The 27,601-nt window shown below is 36.5% G+C and overlaps 3 protein-coding genes across 3 annotated transcripts; all 3 read left to right on the plus strand.

Annotated features, from left to right (window-relative positions):
* The first annotated feature begins 2,597 nt into the window (after window positions 1-2,597).
* On the plus strand, window positions 2,598-3,560 carry LOC149475940 (uncharacterized). Its single transcript, XM_089713108.1, has 2 exons — window positions 2,598-3,162; window positions 3,264-3,560. Exons 1-2 carry the CDS (start codon window positions 2,977-2,979, stop codon window positions 3,378-3,380), a joined length of 303 nt encoding a protein of 100 aa, XP_089569234.1. The 5' UTR covers window positions 2,598-2,976; the 3' UTR covers window positions 3,381-3,560.
* A 7,498-nt stretch (window positions 3,561-11,058) lies between these two features.
* On the plus strand, window positions 11,059-14,466 carry LOC149475941 (uncharacterized). The gene is made up of 7 exons (XM_089712505.1): window positions 11,059-11,112; window positions 11,257-11,319; window positions 11,412-11,477; window positions 12,692-12,826; window positions 13,389-13,551; window positions 13,900-13,977; window positions 14,087-14,466. Exons 1-7 carry the CDS (start codon window positions 11,059-11,061, stop codon window positions 14,332-14,334), a joined length of 807 nt encoding a protein of 268 aa, XP_089568631.1. The 3' UTR covers window positions 14,335-14,466.
* Window positions 14,467-18,704: 4,238 nt separating this feature from the next.
* On the plus strand, window positions 18,705-24,129 carry LOC149475942 (uncharacterized). Its single transcript, XM_089712541.1, has 4 exons — window positions 18,705-19,438; window positions 20,674-20,826; window positions 22,798-23,055; window positions 23,171-24,129. Exons 2-4 carry the CDS (start codon window positions 20,806-20,808, stop codon window positions 23,381-23,383), a joined length of 492 nt encoding a protein of 163 aa, XP_089568667.1. The 5' UTR covers window positions 18,705-19,438; window positions 20,674-20,805; the 3' UTR covers window positions 23,384-24,129.
* Window positions 24,130-27,601: the final 3,472 nt, after the last annotated feature.

Consider the following 27,601-nt stretch of genomic DNA (forward strand, 5'->3'; position numbering starts at 1 on the left):
GAGACAGCACCGTCATTACAGAAGTAGTTTTTATATTTTTCTCTCAATTTTTCGGCAACTGCTTTTGATCTGTTATTTGTTCGCGATCGGGCGATACTCGGTAATGCATTTATTTCTCATCTCCACGTTCCAAGGTTGACAGTGAAATTTGTAATATCTTCATAATCTACACTACCAGGAGGAGTGTAGATGTGTGGTGAAGATTTCCGTAACCAGTTGTGCAGTACGCATGTAGTTCGAATAATTTTTATTGTGGTCTCCTCTTGCAACTGGATAGGTTTTCCCAAAACGCGAAAGCGAGATGCTAAAATACCGAATCCATTTTCTACTATGCGTCTTGCCCTAGAGAATCTGTAATTGTAAGTTTTTTCAGCTGTCGTAGTCTCATTGGGATAGCGTTCAATAAGTACGTCTTAAGAGGAAAAGCATCATCTCCCACTACAATACCGCCTTCTGGCAATAATGTGTCATTTTCCAACACTGATACAATGAGGAAGCTTGGAAAACACCACCGTCAGAATTACGCCCATATGAGCCTATGTCGTCGCTCGACGCTTTAATGTCAGCCAACACTACGTGTGGAAGCTGTTAAACTCTTCTGGTTTTCACCCTTATCGCTACCAACCCGTGCAATCACTACACGGCAACGATGGAACCACCCGAATACAGTTTTGTCAATGGTTATTGAGACATTTAAATCGTAAAATCGAACATTTTTGGGCGCTAAATAATCCACACGTAATCACAAATAATTACCATCAAGTCCGCTTTAGTGTCAATGTCTGGGCTGGCATAATTGGCAACATAATTGTTGGCCCTGTCTTTATTGAAGGACGATTATCAGGTGGTAATTATTTAGCAATGTTACGCGGTGTAATTGAGGAATTATTAGAAAATGTGCCACTAGCCTATCTTAGAAATTATTCTTATCAACACGACGGCGCTCCGCCTCATTACTCAAGTGAAGTGCGTGATTTTTTGAATACAAAATACGGCCACAGGTGGATTGGGCCCGGAGGACCTGTACCATGGCCTCCCAGGTCACCGGACTTGACGCCAATGGACTTTTATTTATGGGGTGAGGTGAAAAGACGTGTTTACGTTGAGGAGGCACAAAGTGTTGAGGACCTCAAAAATAAAATAATTAGTGCGTTCAATGACGTTAAAAGTGAAAACGAGACACGTAATTTGTTAAAAAGACCTTTTAGAAAACGTGCTAGACTGTGTATTGAGAGAAACGGACTCCATTTTGAACACATTTTAAAATACACTTGAAATTATTATGGGTTGATTAGGTAAGTTTGTTTTGAATTATTGTAAATAGCTGATTCCAATTTTTTAAATACGCCATATTAAACACTTCGCATAATTCTTTTTTATTATGACGGTCCTAAGCCCGTTAAAGTATGAAGGGAAAATTGGAATCTGCTCTCTTACGTAATTATTATTATTAACACGAGTGGTTATCACTACTTAGAAAGTTAATTGTTACTTATTGATAGTAACAATAAGTAATGTAGTGTGTGTTATTATTCGCAGTAATCGAATATTGTAAATTCAGCGATGTTTGTGGCGCGGCGAATGGCGACACTCCTGCGAGAGTCAGTCGCCTGCCACTCGCCTACCTAAGTTAACGTGTAATAAAGTAGTTCAGCATATCCAGTATTTAATTTGAAGACCCCAGCCTCTGTACACTAAACTGGTGACCCCGACGAAGAACTCTCGAAGAAAGTTTGTAGTGAAGGGAATCGGCGTAATTAGTGACATTGGCTGTGGGGTAAGTTTTGTTCGAGATCAAATTCCACGCGGCACGGCGACAGGAAGTTAGCGTGACGCAATCGAAGAGCGCGCGTGGCACGTGGCGACTACTGCGGCAGGCGGCTCATCAGCCCATCGGCTATTAACTCATCGGCTCAATCAAAGAAGAAAAATGAATAAACCAGCAGCATCAGACACGGAGATCAAGGAAGGGGCGTCAGGCGCGGCGTTGGCATTGATAAGCGAGTCCACCAAGCTACCAGAATTTTGGACAGACTTGCCAAGGTTATGCCAATTAACTTTTTGTTACTATCAGCGCTAAAAACAATACCAAATCTCAATCACGCTTATTATTTGCCCCACAATGAGACTCGCATTCGAATGTGTAAAGTTTTATTCGTGCATACTCTTGCAATTTCCGATAAATTTATTAGAACTGTTCAAAAGAAAAATTACAGCTTCAGAATTCCGTCAAAAGAAAACCGAGGAAAACATGGCAACCACAATAAGGGCCGGTATTTCAGTTGTCACTGATCTTAGGAATAAATATGAGGTGAAGCTTAATTTCATAATAGCGTATTTCAATCCCGACCTAGTCTGAATTTACGCCTCAGTGCTGCCCTAAGCGTCAAAATAATTAAGTGACATATTTCTTGACCTTAAAGTGCGCCTCAAGTAACAACATAATTAATAATTGGTGGATTTTATAATTAAGCTAAATAGTTGCCTAACCTAAAAATATTTTCAAGCGTATCTTATTCGAAATTTCGTATTATCTTATTAGAAAGAATCGTTGTAAATTTAAGTATTTTAATAAATATATATAATTAGATTTTTAAAACAAAACGTAAGGATTCGTTTTCAGAAAACTTCTGTTTTCAAAACGAAACCTTAATGGATACATGTATCCATGTACATGTATCATATACATAAAAAAAGCCCTAACTACACAAGTAGTGAGTTGGAGGTTCTACAAAAAATATTTATAAAATATTTTAAAATTATTGAAAATAAAAAGAGTGATGCGGTATCCTGGCAAGCAAAACAAGCGCAATGGAATAAGATTGCATTAGAATTTAATTCTCAGAACACCACAAACAGGTATTTATATTGTTATTTTGCATTTCTAATACTAATCATACACTAATAATAAATATATTTATTTTATTTTTAAGCAATGGAGTATTTTTAATCTAGGTGCAGCAAAGTAAAAAAGAAATGGGAAAATATGAAAAAAAAACTGTAAAAGATAAAGTCGCTGGCCATAGGAAACATGCCACGGGTACTGGAGGAGGACCGCCGAATCCAGATCTGAAAATGGAACCCTGGGAGGAAGAATTCTTAATGCACATAAAACTGACAGCTGTAGGCCTTCCACCAGTATTTCATTATGACAATCAAGATCGAACATATCCTTTAAAAGCTTAATTATTTTATTGCAACAATGAATTCAATCTACTGTCATATAATTTATTATGCTTGTTTTTTTTTTTTGGTTTTATATAGAAATACAAGTCATAGAAGTTGGTGGGTTTGACCCTCTGATTGAGGCTGTTGCTGTTGAACCTTCAGACATAGACACAGACACATTAAAGGTGATTATATTGATTGATATTAGATAAGTGTTACAATAACGTCCTTATACTTTGATAAATAGATTTTCATTGTTTTGCAGGATTTACAGTACAAAGAAGTGACTTTGAAAGACATCGAGAATCCAGCAATAATTAAAAAGGTAAAAATGATTGTTGCATTAAAAAGGTAAAAATGATGATGAATTCCCGAGGACTTCGGAGTAGAAAAATAATATCATTAGTCGAAAAAAATCTTTCGACTAAGTGTAAGTTGTATATTTTTTATAGGTAGTATTTAGACAAGTCGTGTTACAGAATTTCAATTCGATTGCCGCCATTGTGTCGATATCTAATTATACCTTAAAATATTGAACTCATTACATTTCTGCTGTGAAAATTCTATTTAGAATTTTTCACGTCATATGGTTCGAAACCACTTATCTCAACCTGAAGTGCAATTAGCATTATCACATCTTAAATAAACATAAATTTAGCGATCTACAAAAAAAGGGTAATTATGTAAGTAATTCACAAACTGCATTCAAACCAGTGAAGAAGTGTAGGTTTTCTGAAAAGGCCGATTATTTACCGTGTTCCAAATGTTTAGGTTTTTATTCAAGGAAACAACTGTGGAGACATGCAAAAAAATGCAATAATACAACTTTTACAAGTCATGCACAAGTTGATGCACAAAATTTTCTTGTACGTTACGTTAAAGTCGACAATAATTTAATGAAAAACGTGTTTCCTCGTATGAAACCAGACAAGATATCATTAGTAGCTAAAAAGATAAATTAATTTGTATGTTTGGAGCTCAATATTTGAGAATACATCGCGAGGATCATTTTGCAACTGTAGTCTCACATAAGATGAGGGAGTTAGCGAAATTGCTTGTGGAAATAACTAAGCTGAACCCAAATATCAATAGCTTTGAACAAGTATTAAAACCACAATATTATGACACTTTAGCATACGCAACCAAAATAGTAGCCTGATACAATGAAGCAACACAAAAATTTGATGCCCCAACTTACGCCATGAATATTGCTACATCCATAAAACAATGTTGTAATATAGCGTTAATAAAAGAAAGAGATAGTAAACCGAAATCTGGCAACGTCGCACTCACAAATGCCGTTCATGCTATGAGGACGCTAGATAGTCGATGCGATAGGTAATTCACGATTAATATATCCAGAACGCTGAGACAAAAGGCACTCACGACAGTAGAATCGAATAGAATAGAATCTTCAATGTAAATTTAATTTCCCTGGCGTTATTGGCTGTATTGACTGTACGCATGAAGCTATAATCAAGCCAAAAATCATCGAGCATAATTATTTTAACAGGAAAGGATACCACTCCTTGAATGTTCAAATGGTATGCTTTGCAACAGCTGAATTAATTTGATTTATACTTATTTTGATATGAAAAATTTATATATTTCTATTCTTAAAAAATTATATCAATAAAACATATTTTTTAGATTAATTGACAACAGTACTAAAATATTAGTAAATAAATTGAGTTAGTTAGGTATATAAATCTAGATGGTTAAATCATTTTCAGATTTGTGACCAAAAATTAAAAATTTTGAATGTAAATTCGAAATATGGTGGAGCTTCACACGATGCCTTCATTTTCTCATCCAGTAAAGTAGAAACCTACATGCGTCACTTAATCAGCATGGGGAACAGTCTTGGTTATTAGGTAAATAACTTAAGTATATAATATTTAAAAAAAAAAATATTTAGGCTCAGGCGTTATGAATTAATCAAATTTTAAGGTGATTCTGGATACGCCCAAAGGCGCTGGCTAATGACGCCAATATTGAATGCTGCACCTGGGTCGAGTGACGAAGTGTACACTACTCGTCATGTGCAAGCACGGAACTGTATCGAGCGTTGCTTCGGTTTACTGAAAGCATGTTGAAGGTGTTTACTCAAACATAGAACCCTGCATTATGAACCTCACATTGCCAGCAAAATTGTGTCCGCATGTTGTGTCTTGTATAATATTGCAGTACAAGCTCGTTTGCCACAACCTGTTTATATTGCTGAGCACGAAGATTCTGGTGACATGGATCAAACCGGTACGGCTCATCCCAGCAACCAAGAAGACCTTATGCAAGGCAGGGTACTACGAGCTTGCTTAGTAAATCGATTGTAGTGTGTGTGAGTGAAGTCCCATTTCCCCTAGGGGGGTAAGGGGCAGATGCACTATGCATACATCTGTTTCACTGATCGATTTTCTTTAGGGACAAGTAGGTGATCAGCGTCACGTCAAGCGTCAGCCATTTGTCTCGGCGTACTGGACGCCTATAATTTATAACCATGGTTCGGGACTCAAAAATGTTGCGGCACGAACACGAAGAAAATCGCGAAAAATTAAATGAACACACAAAACACGGAGTAAACTCAAACTCAAACTCGCACTTAGATTTTATGCGACAGGGAATCAATTATTATCGACAGCGGACCTAAATGACATAAGTAATTCTACTTGCAGCCGAATTATAAAGAGACCTGAAGCTATAGTGGGTCTACTAAGAGAGTTCATAAACTTTCCAGACACTGAAGAAGCACAACAAATAGTTAAACATCAATTTTACAGAATAGCTAGATTCCCAAATGTTTTAGGATGTATAGATATATAAAGATTCAATTCGCCAGGTGAGTAACTTTTCATTTATAATTTTTTATGTGTGAAGTAGTTAGGGTAAATATTTAGATTAATACTAAGCCTTACCCTATCTACATACTTATTGTAAAATAGATTTCCGCCCGCGGCTTCGCCCGCGTTTTCAAAGGAAAACTCGCATAGTTCCCGTTCCCGTGGGATTTCCGGGATAAAACCTATGCTATGTGTTAATACAATTTACCCTCTATATGTGTGCTAAATTTCATTGTAATCCGTTCAGTAGTTTTTACGTGAAAGAGTAACAAACATCCATACAAACTTTCGCCTTTATAATAGTATTAAGATTTTAGGAGGAGATGATACTGAGTTATTCCGAAATACATGTCTGTCAATATGCAAACAATAAGTACTGCAAATTTATTGATAACAAATGTGGTGGCCCGCTGGCCTGGATCAACTCATGATGCTACAATTTACCAGGGCTGTCGTACATAATATATTAAGTTTGAAGCAGGTGAATACAGAGGAAATTATTTGTTAGGAGACAGTGGATATCCATTAAAGGTAAAAATAAAAGAAGGAAGTCTGGTGTCGAAAAGTCATTTTGGTTGCATTTGCAGCGGATCCTACCACGAGTTCCAGAGCAGTAGCTCGAAATTTGAACATTTAGGTGTAGCACACCATGCACCAAAATGGCAAATATCCATTCGATGGCACGGGTGTGCAGGGTCTAGAAGAGCACGAGCCCCAAAGAAGGATTCAGTTCTGCCGTTACCTTCTCAAATTGAAGATGGGTGGTTTTTAAAATCAATCTTATGGACGGATGAAAGCAAATTTAGTAGAGAGGGCGTAACTAATTTCCACAGTATCCACGAATGGGCCGACAAGCACAATAATCCACACTGGAAAAAGCAAATCACATTCCAGAGGAAGTTTCAGTCAATGTGTGGGCAGGAGTAATTGGCAGGACGTTGATTGGGCCTCACTTCTTATCGGATTTAAATAGCGATAATTATTTACATTTTCTTCAAAATGATTTACCGAAGCTGGTAGAGGAATCTGGGGCCTTAGACAAAGTAACAATTAAAAAACGATAACGAAGTTAGAAAAAGCAAAAATGTATGGGATTGACATACGCCGCGTTAGATCACGTGGTCTATCTAATGTCAATCCCATACATTTTTCCTTTTCTAACTTCGTTATCGTTTTTTAATTGTTAATTTGCCTAAGGCCCCTGGTGCCCCGATATTTGAAACAGATCACGAAATTATTTTTCAGCAAGACGGCTGTCCAGCTCACTGGACGTTAAATGTAAGGGAACATTTAAATAACAACTTTCCCGATAGCTGGATCGCCAGGGATGGACCAATCCCTTGGCCCGCTCGGTCACCAGATTTGACCCCTTTAGACTTTTTCGTGTGGGCTCGAGCCAAGGAACTGGTGTACACTGAAGTTGAAATAAACACAAGAGAAGACTTAAAAAAGAGAATTAATTCAGCATTTGAAACAATGAAGTAGCAAATGATGTTGAAAGTAACAACAACAGAAGTGAGAAAACGGGCCCGCGCTTGTATAAGAAATAACGATTATTATTAAAACCGGTATCCATATCGACACATAAATCTAATTCTGTTGTTTTAGGGGAAACTGCAACTGTTAGCATTAGTAACCATACCCAAGAAGATGAGCTTACAAACGATGATGATGTTATAATACCAAAGAAACCACCTCAATGTAACCGTGTTATCCGAGGTAAGGACTACTGTTTTTCTGTGAATGTTTTATTTTAAATTTTTCCAGACATTTTTTGACAGCTTTTTAAACAATAGTACAATGTTTGACATTGAAAAGTTTATTCTTGAAGTGAGAGAGACCTGCCCTTTACGATGTTCAGTTGGCCGAGTATCGAAACAGAAATAAAAGCAAAGTATTGGTATGATGTGGGAAGTGCTATGTTCACAGAGTGGGATGACCTAACCTCTAAAGAAAAAAAAGAGAAACACGTACAATATTATTTACTTAGGTAATTTTTGTTGCTATAATTGTTAGTTTTTATTGTCTATGGTAGGTATAACAAAATAATATACATTAATCGGTACAAAACCGTTGTTTCAACAATAATTATAGGAAAGATAATTTTCATTAAACGTGATTAATGACTATACAATAGTCATTTTGCCAAGGAACCGCGCCCACTGTGTTAAAATAATCTTTAAATAAGTTTCGAATTTGCATCCCCGAATTCCTTGTCCTTTGAATTACGGGTGTCACATTTTGTTGATTATAAATGTCTTCATTTTCCCCGTCAGTGACATTTAATGCTCGACGCTTTATAAAGTTGTGCAAAACGCAAGCTGCTTTTATTACAAGAATTGAACTGTCCGGTTGAAGATTTCTTGTATTATGAAATATGCGAAATTTTGAGGTGATTTGTCCAAAGACTTCTTGTGACATCTTTTTGCATTACCAATGTGCAAATTTGTCAGAGAGTGAATTTAAGAAGGTATTACCTATGAACAAATGTAAGTGAAAATGTATGTTGTGTAAATCAAGAAAACAAGGATTGTTTACTGGACCGTCTTCCCCTAAAGACAGTGTTGCACCGACTCAGTCTCTCAATAATATAATGAAACATTCCACGTAACGTCTCGCACGAGACAGTCTGTAGTTAAAAATCTTTTTGTCCGTAGGAAGACATCGACCTGGATACGGTCGCATTAAATTTCGATGAATACCGAATACGCATCTCATAAAAATTGAAATGTATGATATGAAGAAACTATCCAAGATTCCAACTAGTGATCACTGGAAGCACGCTACCACGAGGATTAAATATTACGTAAAGAATAATAAGGATAGCATCTACGACAACACAAACGATTACATTAAATGTTCATATGATAACAGATTATCAAAATATGAGACGCATAGTGGGCCAAACTGTGCACAAGTGCTTATGAATCGCCTTAGTGAAGATGTGAAAACAATAGTTAAAAAAAATAGTTTCCAAAAATGTCCCATTCCATTATCAGATGAAGATAAAATTAAAATTTCAAATTCAAACATATGTCATATTTGTGAAACTGAGTTAAATGGAGATCCTTTTTACGATTTTGATTGGCACAATGGCAGTTTTAGGGGTGTTGCATATCAAGTGTATAGTTCTCAGTACAGAACCCCTCGTCATATTCCTATATTTTTACATAGCCTCAGTCACTACGATGCTCATTTCATTGTCCATGCATTAAACCTCGATGATGGCAAAGTTGAAGTTATACCACAAAAATAAAGAACGATACATATCATTTTCAAAGCCGTTAACAATAAATAATCAATTAGTAAGTTTAAGATTCGTAGATTCATTGAAATTTTTATCGTGTAGTTTAGCTAAAAATCTTAATGATGATCAGTTTACAGAACTAAAAAGGAACTATCCTAATAATGAAGATTTTTCACTTTTAAGACGGAAAGGTATTTATTTATCCCTATGAATTTATGTGTAATAGTGATTGCTTGAAACATCCATCACTTCCTGATCAACACCAATTTTATAGTTCACTCACAGATTCAAATATTTCAAATAATGATTATAATCACGCAAAAGATATTTGGCAACATTTTAAGTGTAGTAGTATGTCTGATTATTCCAATTTATATTTTAAAACTGATGTTTTACTTTTGACTGATGTATTCTAAATGTAGTGTGTAATGTATAATGTATGTTATGTATGTGTGCGTCATACTATATAGTCCTGTGGTTCTTCAGTTTATGTGCAGTTGTAAAAACAGTTCAATACATTATAATACAAGCTTACAGTCGAGTCAAGTGTTTCATTACCACCAACCATTGCTACTTTGTAAATTTGGTGACTCGCCGCGAAGGCAAAACAACATAGGAAATATGGACGCAACAGCCATTAATAACGATGAGGAAGTCACGGTACCGTAGGGACCGTTGCGTAGGCAAAAGACGAAGGTCTTTAAGAAAGGATCAAAAGGATCCGAGAATACCGCCACGCCACCGCTACCCCCGAGAGATCCCAATTCCACGGGACCTAGACCAACTAGACTATCCACCGTTCCTACGAAGCCTAAAAACGAACCGATGTTCTCAGACATCGATATGATGGGTTTCCCTGGCGTAGCCCCATACCGCAGAACGAACGAGTTCGCTATCACGACAGAAGGATTTATTCCTTTATGTGAAAAGGAGTACGATATCATAGTCTTCATATCTATCTATCATAGTATTTTTCCGTTGTGTCCTGAAAACATATGTGTGGGTAATACTAAAATAATTAAATTAGTTTCGAGAGAGAAGAGAGTTCTTGGTTAAAGAAATACAAAGACTTAAATACTAGTTTGAGAACGTTAGCTACATCAAACTTTGAAAAAGACTTTTTTAAATTAATGAACAATTCTGTCTTCGGTAAGACTATGGAAAATATTGAAAAAAGAGTAAACGTTAAACTACTAACTCACTGGGATAATCGTGATAAAGTTTTAGGTGCTCAGGATTGGATTGCTGAACCAGAATTCCATTGAAAACAAAATTAATTTATGATCAGCCGATTTATTTAGGATTTTGTATTTTAGATATATCTTATGTATGTATTTAATTATAACTACATGATTAAAAAGTTTCATGATAAAATTAAGTTATTGTACACCGATACCGATAGTTTGATATATCACATTTTTACAGACAATTTTAATGAGGGTATAAAACTAGATCTACTTCACTATTTCGATACATCAGATTACCCGGAAAATAATATTTACGGATATCCAAAAATTAATAAAAAAAAATTAGGTTTTTTTTAAGATGAGAATAATGGTAAAGTATTCAAGGAATTTGTAGGGTTGCGATCAAAAATGTGTGCCTTAGAAATAAAAGATAAATTTATAGCAAAGGCAACTGGTACTGGTATTAGTACCGATGATCCTATAGTGGCCGAATGCTGGAAATATTTTAGTGGATGTGACCCCAAGTATATGCTCGTCGGTAACATACTTCGTTATTGGATGGAAAAGAAGAATAGTTATCCTTGGCTGTTTAACTGCGTCAAGCTTTGGTCTGGTGATCATGACGCACAACGCTGAGGTTGTGCGTCATGATTTAGGCATACAGCCATTTCCGGTAAGTTTAGAAATGCATTAGGTAAGTAGTACTGGAAGCACTCTGCAAGGTTTGCTGTCGTTTTTATAGCGCCCATTTTTTTAGTAGTTTAGACCCTTTCTAATGTAAAGTGAATTTAAGTGAAGTTAAATTTACATGTTTCAGGAAAATGACACCCCGTCTCCATCACATGAAGTGCAACAAATACAAGATGCTGATACTGACAATGTAAGATATTTAAATTTAATTCATAATTTTATGGAATTAATTAATAATATACTCTTATCTAGCATTTATTTGTTTATATTTACTTATTATAGATTCATGTACCACAACAACAGCAGAGTCAGGCACCTACTGAGGAATCACCAGCTATTTTATTTTATGTAAGTTATATTGTACTAAATACTAGTCACATCAGATTTATATAGGTAGTAATAGGTACATGTACCCACTATTATAAATCTGATGTGTCTAGATTATACTCTATTAGATCTGAATGTACACCTATAAATATTCAAATTCATCATTACCAATATAATTCAAAAAGTAATTTATCTGTAGGGTACTATTTGCAGTCAAAATATTTTAACCCTTAATTACTCGCGTGGGGTATATCTGACCCCACGGCGTATTTGAAGCGTCGTATCTCCGCTATTTTTAAAGCTACCTGCGTGCCTTTCTGAGTAGCTGCCTAAATACCTTCCCCTGCCGTGAATCACTCGCGAGCGCCGCTCCATGTTGTGTGGTTGTATCAGGAGATCGCGTCTGGGGTATATATTGCCCCACGCGAGTATTCGTGCAACTTTTTTGGACGAGTGAGTATGTGTATTAATATTTTATAATGTGCAGTACATATACAAAATGGTTCGTTTTTTTTTACTTATCTTTGTTTTATGTCTATTTGTTTTAGGTTAGAACGCCTAAAATGGCAAGTAAGCGTCTTTCTGACTACCAGATTGTTGAGCGTTTGGAAGACGACGAAGAAAGCATCATAGATAGTTCCGATGAAGATGAGGTAGACGAGGACGTGATCCAGAGTGACCACAACTCAACCAAATGTGTGCAAACTATAACGTCGGCAGACGAACAAAAATATGGCCTATGGTTATATTTACCACACTGCCTAGGGCCATACAAAAACGGCTAAAAAATGCTCAAGTTCAGGATCCTAGCCCCACTTCCAGAGGTGGTCCATCGACAACTTATAAAAGGTGCCATATATGTCCAAGGTCAAAGGATAATAAAATAAGATTTATGTGTGCCAAATGCTACCAGCAAGTTTGTCACGACCATTCTACTATGATATGTGAAAAATTATTGAATAAAAAGTTCCTAAATTTAAAGTTTCGTCTTTAAAAGTTTATTATATTTATATTGATTAAAGATAGTTTTATAATTTAGAACAATGTTGTCTCTTTCTAATTTTTATAATAAAAATAAAAGTATGTCATTAAAAATATGTTTTATTGTACCTTTAAAATTGGGGTTAAATATACCCCACGCGAGCGTAAGTGTAACTATATGGACGCGAGTAATTAAGGGTTAATATAATTTTATCCCATAAGGAAGATACCATTTTATCCAATTTACTTTTCAGGATCCCACTCTGATTGAGGACAGTCAAGAAGAACACACTCGTAGTTACAGACCACCAGCTCGTGCAATTTCGAGAAAACTGCTGTTTGCTTCCTCATCCAGCTCAACTGTTGGAACAAGCCAAAGCATTTTACGGGTATGTATCTGAGTAGAGACAGATTTGAGTTGTCACAGCAAGTGTAGACTGGCCTGTTGGTCTAGTGGTTAGTGACCCTGACTGCTATGCCGGAGGTCGTGGGTTCGATTCCCACCCAGAACAAATGTTTGTGTGATGAGCACGATCATTTGTTCTGTGTCTGGGTGTAATTTATCTATAATATGTATGTATTTAGAAATATATAAGTATGTTTATCAGTTGTCTAGTACCCATAACACAAGCTCTGCTTAGCTTGGGACTAGATGGCGTTGTGTGATAGTTGTGGAATATTAATATTATTATATTAAGTGTATCCTGTGACTGTGATGATTCAAATCATACCTTGAGAACAGATCCGCTACACTCTGGCTTTAGTTGGGTAACCATGTCACATGTTTTTTTTGTTTACTTTTTTATTTAACTACTTAAACCTAATTATTATACGTAAGATTTTTTCAAATCTCTTTCTGAAATTTCATGTGCATTCCTTGGAATTGTCAATATTTTTAATTATAATATTAGGAAGTGGGTTTCCTTTTTAAGATTGTTTCTGTTGTTTCAGAATAACCAGTTAGAGCACACTCCTCCTCCAAATCCTCATATATATCATCCGAGCCTGTCCCCTCCAACGGTAACACTGTCCCACACACCCACACCTTCACCTTCACGCCGTGGTTCCACCCAAGTAGCCTCCCCAGTGATTCAAAGAACTGCTGCTTCATCATGTAAGTGAACAATAAATTATAAACAACTTTCATTACCATTAGATGGAGAATTTTAAAGAAGTATGCATTTTCCATACTAAAATTTTCTTTTTTATTTTCTACTTAATTTATAAATTACTTAGATTAAGCGACAAAAATAAGTTTTGGCTTAGGTAAAATAAATAATGGTCATTCTGCTCACAAAAGATTTCATGTTTAGAAAATTAAGTAATAAGGTTTTTTTACTATTGGTAGTTGTCTATGATGGTCATTAATCGATATAATATCAAGCAAGCTGAATAAAGTAAATCATAGAAGTGACGACTTAAAGAACCTTCATGTAAGTTATGTAAATATTTATCTTTTTAGCTTCTCGTCACGCAGCTTCAGTTGCTTCACCTTCTCGCCGCCCTAGGACAGTTCGTGGTAGTCGAGGTGGTTCTGTGTGTAAGTACAAACTATCAAAACTTCACTTTTGAAACAAATGACAACGAAAAGCTGCTATTTATTTATGAGTTTTTATTAACGCGTGTACTAATAGGTGTTCTCTTTTCAGCATCACGTCACACGTCTTCAGTTGCTGCTCCTCCACCATCACAACGGCGAACGGAATTCTCCACCACCACCGAGAGATTCCTGAGGGTGGAAGAACAGCAGCTGGAGTTACAAAGATTAAATTCACAGATCTTACAGTCCTTTCTGGAGAGGAGTGCAGAGAGGGATAAAATTTTAGCTGAAGCTGTGGCTGCAGTCGGGAAAGGGCTGCAAGCATTGGCAGAGGCCAAAAATAGAGATAGGGTGTAGCAGTATGAGTCGTGTTTTAGTTTTTAAAGTATGATTTTTAGTTTTTAAAGTAAGATTTTTAGTTTTTTAAAAACTAAAAATCTTACTTTAAGTTCTGTAAGTTTTTTTAATATTTAAATTAAACACTTTTAACGAATACTAGCGCAGTTTTATTGAAAGACCCGCCTCACACACCACAGAATACATACAATAAACAACACCAAAATCAAAATCGAATATTTTTATTTCACTTAGGTGCTCGGTTCGGGTTGGTCGATTCCATGGAGAAGAACCGGCAAGAAACTCCATGGTTACTCTTTTAAAATATGGTATAGTTTTACAAACTGATTGTTACAAATTTTGAATAGGTACTTAGATATGTGAGAAAAACGTAGGTCTGGTAATAAGGGGAAAGTCCTTACGAAAATTAGCACTACAAAAGAAGAAATATATATAAACACACGACCTACTATGTTCTCACATTCACAAACAAGGAGTATGGAAAAATCTGTATAAAAAGAAAGCTATAAAGCTGGGTTACTTCTATATTGTCTTACAAACTAACAAATCTGAACAAAGAGAGTAAAAGCTTAGCTAAGGCAAAACGAACACAATAAAATAAAAAAACTATCAGGAATAAAATAGATGAATCATATCCTAACACGTGGATAGAAGAAGTTAAAGATTACAAATAAGTGCTGCTGCTGAGCTGCCAGGATCAAATTAATTATGACGTGAACGCCAAAGCCTATTCACTATGTTTCGCCTATGTAATTGCCCTAGAGCTAAATCGGTGTTAGATGGCAAATCCCTAGTTTGCCTCCTTTGAACTTCAGCAATTGTTTGAAGCTCTTCTAGTCGCTCTTCTTCCGAAATTGTGAATGCCGGCATTCCTGCGCGATTGCACATGTTGTGCAAAACACAACATGCGATAACTATTTTTGCAACTACGTCTGGATGATAGTTGAGCACTCTGTGCACTAATAAGCACCTAAATCGTCCTTTTAGGAGGCCTATTGTTCTCTCTACTGAATTACGAGCAGTTAAATGACGCTCATTATAATAAGCTTCTGGGGAATTATCTTCAGCGCCACTAATTGGTGTCATAAGGAAGGCGCGCTGAGCATATCCTGAATCACCTGAAAAAAAACATAACTATGTAGTTTTTATACCTAGTAATTAGGCTTATATTCTGAAGTAGGGGCAGGGAGGGATTAACTTACCGAGCAAAACAACTTCTTCACCAGCATTTGTTAATGCCTCTAAGTGTTCTTTTATAACACCATAATTAAAAATGAAGCTATCATGAGTAGCTCCACCATAAGTTGGATCCACATTTAAAATATTTAAATCTGCATCTGTAATCTGAAAAAAAAAATATAATAAAGATAATTGAATACCTAATGATAATTGATTACAACATTGAAATCCATTTTACCAATTGCACATTTCTTGCATGGTAGCCTTTGCGGCAGTAGAAACGTTCTTCATTCTCTGCTGGTTTTTTCATTGCCACCAGAGTGCCATCAATACACCCAAGAGCTGCTGGAAAGCCAAACTTTTTGTAGAACCTGTAATTTGTAAAAATGTAAAAAAATCAAAGGGTCACTTTAATTATAATATATTATACCTACTAACCTTTCTTTTAACATTTGTCTTTCTTGTATATTTTGAGGAAACCTTATATATTTTCTTACTATGGCCGGATTATTCAGAGCTTCCACTACTTCATTTATGCAACGAGATGCTGATGGTTGCGATAAATAGGTTCTTATGTTTTCTTTAATAATTTTCTGATAACTGCCATTAGCCAAGAATGACAAGGTGCATAATATCTGAAACAATAAATCAATAAAAAAATAAATACCTACTTTACCTGGATCTAGTCAAAACAACAAAGGGACCAATTTGGTTATTTTCATGCTGAATAGAATACCAATATTATAACTATAGGTACCTTAGACTAACATGAAAACATATATATGAGTACAGCTAGCGGGGAATCCACAAAGGGAATAAAATACTCCTTAATATGAAGTGTTTTTCTTAAATTAGGTATGGTATGCTTGGTTACAAATCTTTCCGCTATAAACTGTGTAAATACTTACAAAATTAACTTTATAGGTACTTAGTAAAATAAACTTACTTTTACACGAATTGAAAGTCCTTTTCCTAGACGTTTTGTGGGCTTTATCAGAGGCAGTAACTCATACTCCAGTTGGTCAATTAACTCCTTTGACAATCTATACACGCTCACATAGTCGTCATCTCGGGTTAATAAAGATAAACTTCGAATTTTGGTAGATTGTCGACGCTTTTCTAGTTTATCCAAAGCGTGAGCTTCTTCTAATATAGATTTATACAAAAACATTCTTGCCATCGTTATCGCTTAATTAGGTAGGCACTTATTCACTTTAAAAATACTAATGCTTTTATATAAACACTATCTAACTATGATTTCTTCTATTTTCACTCGTAAAATAGATACTTATAATTTGACACTTTGAACCGGGTTTGAGTGCGAAGTGAGCGTCGAGCTCACGGTGGAATTACCTTAAAGAATGCCACTTTTTATGTCATCTCATACTTTATCTGTCAAAATCTCGAGTTCAATATAGTTCAACTCGCAAACACGCTCGCAAGAGTAGCGCTAGTGTAGATTCGAATTATCAACCGAGTTTTAAGAATGCCAATCAAGAAACTCACAGCGGATTCAGATTCGAAGTTTAGAATGAAGTCTTACAGAATCACACTTCAGCGCGGCGTCATTCTCGATTGAACGCTGCGGTGTGCGGGTATGCGTCACGACATATATGAATGCGACAATATGAATTTTTTCGAAGACAATTTAATAGAATTAGTTCGCAGCTATCCTTCTTTATATAAAAATAAAGACAAAAAACATAAAAGTTTGATAATTACAGCAAAATTGTTCATGTTCACGTCTACCTTCGTAGCTGCCGCAAAATCAACTGACCACCTCTCCGCAGGGAAGGTAAATGCTGCGTCGTGACGCTGCGTTGGGGCGCATACCTCAGCGTTGTGCGTCATGATCACCAGACCAAAGCTTTAGGGCGATAATGAGCGTTCCCGCCACGAGCATACCAAGCGAGCGAGTTTTTTCAGTCGCAGGATTAACCATTACGGCTAAAAGGTCACAGTTAAGTCCTACTTCAGTCGACAGAATAATATATTTTATACATGACAATTATGACATGTGCAAGAAACAACTTAGCCACATATCCCTTTTTAACACGTATGTGAAAAGAGGTTCCAGCCATGATGGCAAGTCAAAGTACTTCACAAAATGATGCGAATAATCCACCACCCCAGCAAAAGGCGAAGAAACCATTTCCGAGACCACGACCGCAATTCAAGAATCGAGAGTTTCCAAATCCGATTAAACAGTCAAATACATCCACTCCAAACAAGTACAAAAGGTAAAATAATTTGCATATTATTTGTAATTGTCATTTATATTTTGCTCGTACTTTCCTATTTTATAATTCCTTGTTTTTTTTTTTATTTTGATTGTCGCCATAATATTTTTGTTATTAATATAATTTAGATTTTATACGATGTTTGATCTCAAATAAACGTGCCATATTGATGTTGATTATATAAAAATAAATAAGAAATTTAATGGAGATTTAGGCGTATTTTACTCATTTTCTCCATTCACGCGATTACGCCGATGACGCCGCCGCCGCCGGCAAATTAGATGCTAGACGCCGCCGCCGGTCAAATGAGCATCGGCGCACATGTCTACTATGTACTCATTAGATTTTACCTGACTTTTGGGAGTCTTTGTGGGAGTCACAAAACAGGTTATTGAAGTGGCACCAAAAATAAAAAGGAAGAAGCTGCTATCGTCTACTGTGGCACTAGCCGCTAGAGATGGCTGGCGTATCATACATCTCTACAAATTCTGACGACGGAGATCAAGCGACGCATCTCATAAAAATTGAAATGTATGATATGAAGAAACTATCCAAGATTCCAACTAGTGATCACTGGAAGCACGCTACCACGAGGATTAAATATTACGTAAAGAATAATAAGGATAGCATCTACGACAACACAAACGCCCTCGTATACAATATTACAAAGACAATAGCAGAAAGTGAAAAAGTTAAAAAATACTTTTTTAACAATGATCATTAGTGAATGTGATTCTGTTTACTTAAATTACTTCTATGTACTCATTAGATTTTACCTACATTGTTTGAAATTGGGTATCAGTTGCTCTACCAACACTTAACTGTTACTTACTGTACTACATACTTTCTTCTTTATGATAAAGATGGAAAACTTCAGTGAAATGTGCACCAGTGCTTTCTTTTCTGCATCCATTGAAGAGAATATAGAACAATCCAACAGCAAATTCAATCAGGAGCTGTCTAAAGTTTGTGATGAAATGGAGAAGCGTGAACTATTCGATTCATCGTATGATGATGAGTTGTATAATCAATGTTTGATGGTTGAAACAACGTTGATGTAAGTATTTGAAGTACAAACTCAAAAGAAATATTGTCTAATAATTTTCATTTTTGTTACAGTCAACCAGAAGTTGGAACAGGTATCAATCGAGGTATCACTACTTGTTCGGAATAGATAAAATAATTAAATGGTCACACTGATAGCGGAAACGCGATGTATTCAATTGGCGACGAATCGGGGTTCGCATTAATTATTGTAGCATTCTATCGGGGTCCGCCAATCGCGCCGCTAGCGTGAAGTCGTGTTTTTAGTGTTATTACCGGTCGCCTCGGAAGTTATTTACGCGCGCATCGGAGCGTGTCGTCGATTGTTTTACGTGATGAACACGTAGTAAATTAGTAAAAGCGGCCCGCGGAATTGTTAATTGTACTTTTTATTGATATTAGTAATCACGCGCTGACCGCGAGTTATTATTGTGAAGTGAAGGACGACGGCAATGGCGGCTGTACTGTGGTGACGTACACACATCGTAAATTGTCTCTTTTGCATTATCTTTTATTATCTATTATTCCCGTAAATATAGTTTTTCCTCCCCGAGGGGCCCCTATTGTTTTTATAACATTTGACTGACCGACACACCACATATTATGTGCAGTTTATGTTCTACGCAACGTGGTAATCTCAGGTATGTACCTAGGTTTGATTTAACTATTGTTGTATTATGGTAGCAGAGCAAAATAAATAACAAACATAATTCGTTGGTATACGGAGCGTGGTTGATCGCCGACCACTAGGTTTTTTTTGGGTAAAACGTAACACTACTAATGAAAATAAGGTTCATCAATTGAAACCAATGACGTGGACAACAATAAGGTGGAATGTGATACATACCATGTTTATATTAATAAAAGGTATCTAAACAACAATTTAAAAAGCAATATACATAAAAATAATCTTTTAAAATCACATAATTCATTAACAAATTTTACAGTTGTTGAAACCGCTTTTGGCAATCGAATTTTAACATATAGAATTAATAGTAAAACACTTCAATCGGAACAGTATTTTGAAACACCGGAATCGTTTTTAAATTCATTAAAAATCGATATCTTATTTTTGATAAATGAATGTATTCAACAACATACAATTGTTTAAATTAACTTCATATTGCATACTGATTTCAAACAACAAACTAAAGATATTAAAAATACGTTTGATTTTCAAACGTTTAATTACATAATTTATCAGGAAGATGACTTAAATAATTTTTATTCGTCACTGGACTTAAAAAGTTATCTACTGCGAGTACAAATATTGGCAAAAAAATGTTCACGTGCTTGAACAAAAGATATAGCAAACTTCATTACTTAAGTATCTGCAATGTCCAGATGTATATTTCACCTCTGCGCAAGACGATGAATTCCCGAGACCAGGTAGCAATGAAATGCTACAAATGATTGTCAAACTTTTAACGCGCACTGGTTGTGATCCGCCAGGAGAACAAATCGAAGAAGAGCAAGCATGTCAGTCACTTGACAATGAAATGCAACCTGAAGTTGCATTAAGTAAGAAAGAGGAGCTTAACGCTGAGATACAAAAAGCTTAAGTGGTCGATTCAGAGTCAGACGTACTCAATATGATTTAAAATCAACTATTCGTATAGAAATGGCTCTATTCGAAAACGGGGGTGATCGTGGTCGCCATCTGAGTATGGATTATGACTACCTTCTGACAGTGACTCCCATAAACGTAGAACCAGAAAGAATATTTTCTGCTACTGGCTTATTGTGCAGTAAAATTGGATCACGTCTTGGCGATAAAACTTTAGACTCTCTTATATTTTTAAGAGCCTGTTATAACGAAGAAAATATCGAGTTGTAAAATGTTGATGACAAATTTTGAAAATATTTTTTATAATAGTAGCTGTGCATATCGATACGAATGGCATCGGTCAATATTTTGATTCATATGGACGAACACCTGAACGATATCATCTCCAGTTCTTGAAAAGGAATTGTAAGAGATGGGACTGGAATGTTGTTATGATTCAGAATGATTGGACTTCAGTTTGTGGTGAGTATTGCTTAATGTATTTGCTTTATAAGTTTCAGGGATATTCAATGCATAGTTTTACGAGCATATTTACAGGGAACACACTGTACAACGATATTTGAGTGGATGAGATGATTCGCTCCTATTATATAAGTAGACAAGGCTACAATTCAAATGTTCATCGTTAATTATTTTTGTATAGCAAAATGGACAAATGGTCGCCAAATCTAAAACTCGCTTTAGCAAGAAATCAGGGACACCCCGAAGTTCGGTTTGGTTAATAGAAAGGTTATTTTAGGAAACGTTATTTGGTGACCATTTTCCATAAGCACACAAACCAGTAGATAATAAGCAACAACATTTTGGAAATAAAAATGGCAGTAAAATGAAGGACTGTGTTTTATTGATGATTCAGAATAGCGAGGTAGGTCGTAACAAAGAAGTTTAATACAAAAGCATTGATAAGCGAGGTGCACAGGCTTTCTTAGTTAGGGAGAACCCGGAGATACTGCGCGCCTTTCAAGCACGCAGTACCGCCGCGCCGGGGCTCAAAACGTTGCCGCGCCCGTTGCGCAACCACAGAGGGACTCTCCTGAGTCCCCACCGCTGTCCCCAGTGTCAGTCGAAGCGGGGTTCGAAGCCCCGACCGGAATGGAGTGCGAGAGCGCTCCTCATTCATCAGCAGCTTCGGAGGCGGAGTCCTCAGATTCGTCCGACGGTTTCGAAACCGTCAAATATAAAAAGAAACGCAAATTAAAAGACTCTGCGCCGCCCGCTAAAAGGAACGCGACCGTTCGTGATTCCTCTGCCCCTCAGGCATCCGCCCCTCAGGCATCCGAAGACCCGACCGCGGGCAACGCCGCGACGCGTAAACCGCCTTCCCCTCCCCCCGTTTACGTGAGGGATAAGTCAGCCTGGCTGAAAATCTCAGCCTATTTAGATAGTGAAGAAATCCCCTTCAAAGCTCGCCCAACTAAGGACAATATTCGTGTCCAATTACAAACTTCAATTCCAATTACAACTTTTGATGTATTTATTGGGCTCTTGGAGTTTTATACAGATTATATTATTACCAATTTTAAATGTGATAAATCGATCTAAAATCTAAAAGATCTGTATTGGTCCGGGAGCCAGCAGCAGATTTTATGACCAAGTTCCTCTCAAGCGGTAATTAGTAAAATGCATCAAAGTATAGTATTATGAAGCCTCGTGAACGTCAGCTGGAGCTCGGTTGGGGGGAAGAGCGGTTGTAGCCTCCCGTATCAGCTGACGGTTTTTCCACCAAGATACAGCCAGCTGACATATATATTTATCCACAGTTACATATAAGCTATCATCAGGTAAATTTTTGTTTGAGAGGAAATAACGGAAAATAAATTTTTCTTTAAATTTAACTTTCATGTTCGAGACACCAGCTGACGTATAATACACCATGTTGTAACCAGCTGACTATTTTTTTTCGTTGAGATATTGGGTTAGCTACAATTTGACAAATTTTTAGCTGAGAGGAAATGAATGAATGAATGTATTTTTTTTCGTATGTGCGTGGGAGGCACCCCCCCAACCGAGCGCCAGCTGACGTTCACGAGGCTTTATAATACTATACTCTCATGCGTCTGACGAATTATCTCTTGAGAGGAAATAGTTAACCAAATTTGCACCTGGCTCCCTAACCATATAAAACGGAACGTCACGCCTGCCTGTTTTTGACAGATGACATGCCCGCCAAAACGCCTTCTACTGACGCAGGACGCTCTTTTTTCGTTGTATTGGTACCGATTTCTGTTCATAACTTTTATATAAACTTTCTGATCATTTTGTTAAATTATATTCATTGATTTACATAGATATTACACCTATTTTGTTAAATAGCAATGGACTCTGAAGTGGTAAGTGACTTTTACGCATCCGTACCATTAATAATTTTGTTTCTTCGTGGTGACGCCAAATATGTTCGAACGCATTTTTTGTAAGAATATCTGTTTATTTTAGGTTCGAGGCAAACCTCTGACGAAGGATGAGACAAAATTATTGCTGGGCTTAATTGAGAGCAGCCCAATAATTTTGTCTAAAACAAAAAACGCCGCCAGCAACAAGATGAAAAATGAGGAGTGGGTCAGCCTGACACACAAATTTAATGCCACTGCCTATGTTTGTCGTCGATCACCCCAGCAGCTACGTTTAAAGTGGGAAATTTTAAAGAAACTTGCTCGTAAACGCAGCACAAAAATTAGGATGAATCGCATCCAAGTAAGTGTTGTAGAAAATTTTTTCATCTTTGTTTGAAATTATAGGTAGGTACTTATTACGTATAATGTTAAGTAATTTAGTACATAGTAAGTACATCAGTTTATTATTTTCACAGACTGGCGGTGGCATTCCAGAGTACATTCTCCGGATGACATTCTGGACAGAGTGGCCGATTTACTGGGGAGAACTGCAAGCGGCTTTGCTGTGCCATTTGGTGGTGACAACGAGGAAGCAGTTTTTGTTTGTGCTGGTGATGGTGATGGTGGTGGTGGTGGTGATGGTGATGATACTGGCGATGGGGCTGGGCAGGCTAGGGTGCTGCCGGTAGAATCAATACCAGTGTTGGTAGACCCAGGTATTGGTACTACCATGCCAGTAACAGTATATGATGCAAATACTTCATTTCCATTATCTATTATAGTTAATGGTAGTAGTACTCTTATATCAGAAAAAACTATAGATAATGCCACTTACCATGAAGCTGGGGACAGTAAACTACACACACCCAAGAGGACATTGAGTTCGCCTAAAATAGGTAAATATATTACCATTCATTAATAATTATGATTCATTAATAAATATTGTGGAGGAAGAGGTCAAAGGGGAAGGGGGGGCAAAAGGCTCTATGACCACTGAACTTTTCGTGAATTTTATCAACCACTTGGCAAAATATAAATCTCCAAGCAACTGCCTTCTTATTTTTGACGGAGCTTCATCACATTTAGATTGCGACATTGTTGATGCAGCGGAAAAACAGGACATAGTAATCAGCTTATATTTACTTTGATCAATTACAATTTTTAATGCCAACCTTAGAAATTAATGAGACCAGTGCAAGTTTATCAGAAACGACGCCGGAAGGAAACCATAATCAAACAAATGAGTTGACTGATACTCCTGAAAATACTCGCAAAAAAAAAAGAAAAATACTGACAGCGAAGACTGCACTTCACGACAAGTGGATAAGCTTACAGCAGTGTTAGAGCAGAGCATTAAAGCTCGACAAGGAGATAGTATTCAAGATTATGATAAAATGTTTATGTTATCTTTGAATTGATTCAAGTAATAGATAAATATAAATGCAATCCTCAATTTACTGGCTATGGATTTCCATATACTTCTTTTGAACATTGTCAAGGTCATACAGGTCATACATATTACACCCGGCCAAGAACGGAAAATTACTCAACCAAATCCATCTACATTGGAATATTCCCGAAGTATATATGAAATGTTTCAAGACAATAGTAAAATCCTTCAAAATGACGATATGGCATTCTATAATTCCCTTTTGCCAATTACAAATACATTTACCATCTCTCAAAAATGGCTTTTCGTTCTGAAGTTCTAAAAATAGCTAACATGATCCATCATGGCATCACAAGCTTTAGTCGTCCCCTGTCTTCCAGTACGACATTCATAGTAACATCGCCAGAGTATTCACAACATGCAACACAAGAATCAGCATAGTCGCTCTCAAATTATTGTTGATATGGCAATATGGCATTTATTTGCAATGCTTCTTTGATGTTCCGAAATGTTGTTGCTCGTTGGCCTGGCTCATGATGCAACTATATAAATCATAAATCAAAAACTGAGTAAGATTTACTTTGCTGACAACGGCAGTTAAACGAGATAGGAATTTGATAAACCAGAATATTGTGGAAATATGAAAGAGGGCAGGAAACGGCGCCATGTTTACGAACGAACTGGCTCGTGTAAAACAGTATAGAACGAAATTAAAAAAATGTAAATGTTATATTTAGTGTATGATTAGCTGTAAGGTACCTTTAGCGCGCAATAATTTTACTGCGCAGTCTAACTTTAATTACTCCTCATTAGGTTGTCGCGCCTCTCTGGCGCTTAGCAAAGAAACAACAACAAGTTCTAACAAAGAAAGACGTGTTGTTATTGCGTCGCGCACTAGACAGCCGTTAGGTCGTTAGGCCGCGGCGGTCTGCATGTATAAAACTCTGCCGCCGCCGTTGATCATGGCCAGACAGTCTTAATCATGTTTGCTTATTAATATTATTTTGTCTTTAATTTGTATTATAATAATATTTTAGTGTTCCCTATTGTTTTGTTCCCTTTGTGTTTGTTTGCTTTGTTTTATTTTATTAGTTTAATATTATACTCTGACTGTAAGCTGTAAATATTTGTGCAAATATAATTTTGTGTGTTTTAAAATTAAAGTCGTTTACCAAACTGAGTTTATAATTTAATTTATTTTCTTTTAATACGCGGCCACACGCTATACCTTGTACGAATAAATACATAAAGGGTATATATTTTTATGGACTATTTAGTGACCTTAATTGATATTCATATAATGGACTACCCCTGGTTCGGCTTTATAATAGACCAATTTAACATATAATCAAATGAAGTGCCACAATTGCTAGTGGCTAACTAGTTTTAGTAGTTATTAAAACTATGGACAGGAGATGCAAATAAAAGAATATCAAATTATTTAACATTCCTGGAAGAACGATGGAAGGTTGTATAAATAAAGCCAGAGAATTACTGTATCATTATTTTGTACCGCATCATGTCGTTATAAATCATATAAATAGGCAAGAAATAATTTATAGAAACTTAATAATACCAAAAGGGCTTGTTAAAGAAGATAGTGTACAGTGTACACCCATTGTAATTATAGATGGCACATATTGTTATGTTCAAAAAAGCTCTAATTATTTAGCAAAAATATCACAAATATGAAAACTTAGTAAAGCCACTTTTAATAGACTGTACTGATGGTAACATTAGTGAAGTACAGGGCCGTTATGCACCAACTTCTTCAGACGCTCAAATTATGCAGCATGAGTTTTGTAATGTAAATGGCTGTGCCAGTACAGCAGTACTTTTAAGCTAGTGATGCATTTATACTCTATAGAGGCTTCAGAGATGCAAATAAAAGTCGAGCAGTCATCATAGTAGTCGGTCGGTTGTAGTGTTGTTAATGGGAGATTTAAAAGAGACTCGGTGCATAAGACAGCCGTCAATAAAACAGAGAAGATACATCAGCAGAGAAGACGACAAGAGACTCATAAATATAGCGGAACTTGCCGCAAGATCCGGTTAACTATTGTATGACCGGATCATCAAGATACGGCACTGAGCTACCGCAATATTAGGTCACACCAACAGTGATTCTGGTTCAAAGCCAACGAATCCGCAGCATGAAAGGACGAGCCGTAGGAGATGTTTTAATATACGGCGGAAAACTGGAGGAAATGTTATAAACATTAAGTGCCACACGGCAGCGACTTTAAGCGATAGCGACTCGCTAGCGATGTCAAAATCTTTGTGTGGACGTGAATATTAGTAGCTGTCAATGTGGCGATCGAATCGCTGTAAATCTGAAAAGTCGACAGTCAAACAGTCGCCAGCCACATCGTTGCTGTGTGGTCGTTTATTGTGTACACAGGTAAACAATCCTCAGCATAATTAGTACAGGAACACGGTGTGCTTTAAAGTACAGCTGTTGTTAAAAAACTCATGGCACCTTTGCTTAGCAAAGGATATCGATTATCGATTACGTGTACGCCGTGTGTGAGCGATTTTAAAATGGCGGACCTACGTTAATATTCTCGGGCTTTTGTAACTGAATTAATTTATAGAATTATACCGGGAATTACCAACATTATGGATGGTTAAGAGTAAAGATTACTCAAACAGAGATTTAAAGTCACAAAGCTGTGAGATATTAGTGGAAAAATTTAAGGCGGTGGAGCCAAACGCTGATCGAGATTTGGTGATAAAAAAAATTAAAAATATGAGGGATGTTTGGCTAAGACAACACGAAAAGATTGAAAATAGCTTGAAATATCTTTTAAATATGAATATTCCGGAATGGCTGTGAAAGATATTCCTACTCCATCATTATGGTATTATGATTTACTTAACTTATCAAAGAGAGACACATGCGTACGGACGTATACCCTTTCTTTTGGACGTGAACGTTTATTTAGTTTTACTTGTATAATAGGACACTGAAGAACTTGAAAGATCTCTGATTTCAACATAAATGGATGACTCCTCTATTGAGTCACAGCCCCTACGTAATTGTAGTGGGTGTCGAGACAAACGTATACGACACATCATCATCGTAACTCTGTTGACGCTCATTATCATCAAGAGGAAATAATTACGTTTCATCTCTTGACACCTCTTATCCCCAATACTATAATGATAAAAAAGATAGAGTGAAGGGTGTTCTGGGCAGATTTCACAAAAGTGGCAGAAACCATCCCACAGAAAAAAGAGGCGGTGATCATAAAAGCCAAAGTTATGAAGCAAAGAAATTGTCTGTTCAATGGTTTATCGAAAAATTTAAAGGACAAGAAAGTCATTATTGTCGATCCAAAACACAGAGATTGTACCTTACCATCCGGCCTTAACATACGCATAATGAGCGTGAAAGTGATCTGAAAGTAAAGCTAGGATTTTTTCGCAAAATATTTAACTCGTACTACAATATTGGTTTGGAAAATCCAAGAACTGATGTTTCATCTCCTTACAAGAGCTAATAAAAAATGAAACC

Source organism: Colias philodice, chromosome 29 (assembly GCF_061535455.1).
Source record: "Colias philodice isolate Cphi_HAF_F1 chromosome 29, ilColPhil1 Martin Lab GWU primary, whole genome shotgun sequence".
Lineage (NCBI taxonomy): Eukaryota > Metazoa > Arthropoda > Insecta > Lepidoptera > Pieridae > Colias > Colias philodice.

Coding starts and splice junctions, on each gene's coding strand:
- LOC149475940 (XM_089713108.1), top strand. CDS start 2,977: ATGGGAAAATATGAAAAAAAAACTGTAAAAGATAAAGTCGCTGGCCAT. Junction 3,163..3,263: donor TTCATTATGACAATCAAGAT/CGAACATATCCT, acceptor TGGTTTTATATA/GAAATACAAGTCATAGAAGT.
- LOC149475941 (XM_089712505.1), top strand. CDS start 11,059: ATGACGCACAACGCTGAGGTTGTGCGTCATGATTTAGGCATACAGCCA. Junction 11,113..11,256: donor TAGGCATACAGCCATTTCCG/GTAAGTTTAGAA, acceptor TACATGTTTCAG/GAAAATGACACCCCGTCTCC. Junction 11,320..11,411: donor AAGATGCTGATACTGACAAT/GTAAGATATTTA, acceptor TACTTATTATAG/ATTCATGTACCACAACAACA.
- LOC149475942 (XM_089712541.1), top strand. CDS start 20,806: ATGATTGGACTTCAGTTTGTG. Junction 20,827..22,797: donor TGATTGGACTTCAGTTTGTG/GTGAGTATTGCT, acceptor TGTTTATTTTAG/GTTCGAGGCAAACCTCTGAC. Junction 23,056..23,170: donor TTAGGATGAATCGCATCCAA/GTAAGTGTTGTA, acceptor TTATTTTCACAG/ACTGGCGGTGGCATTCCAGA.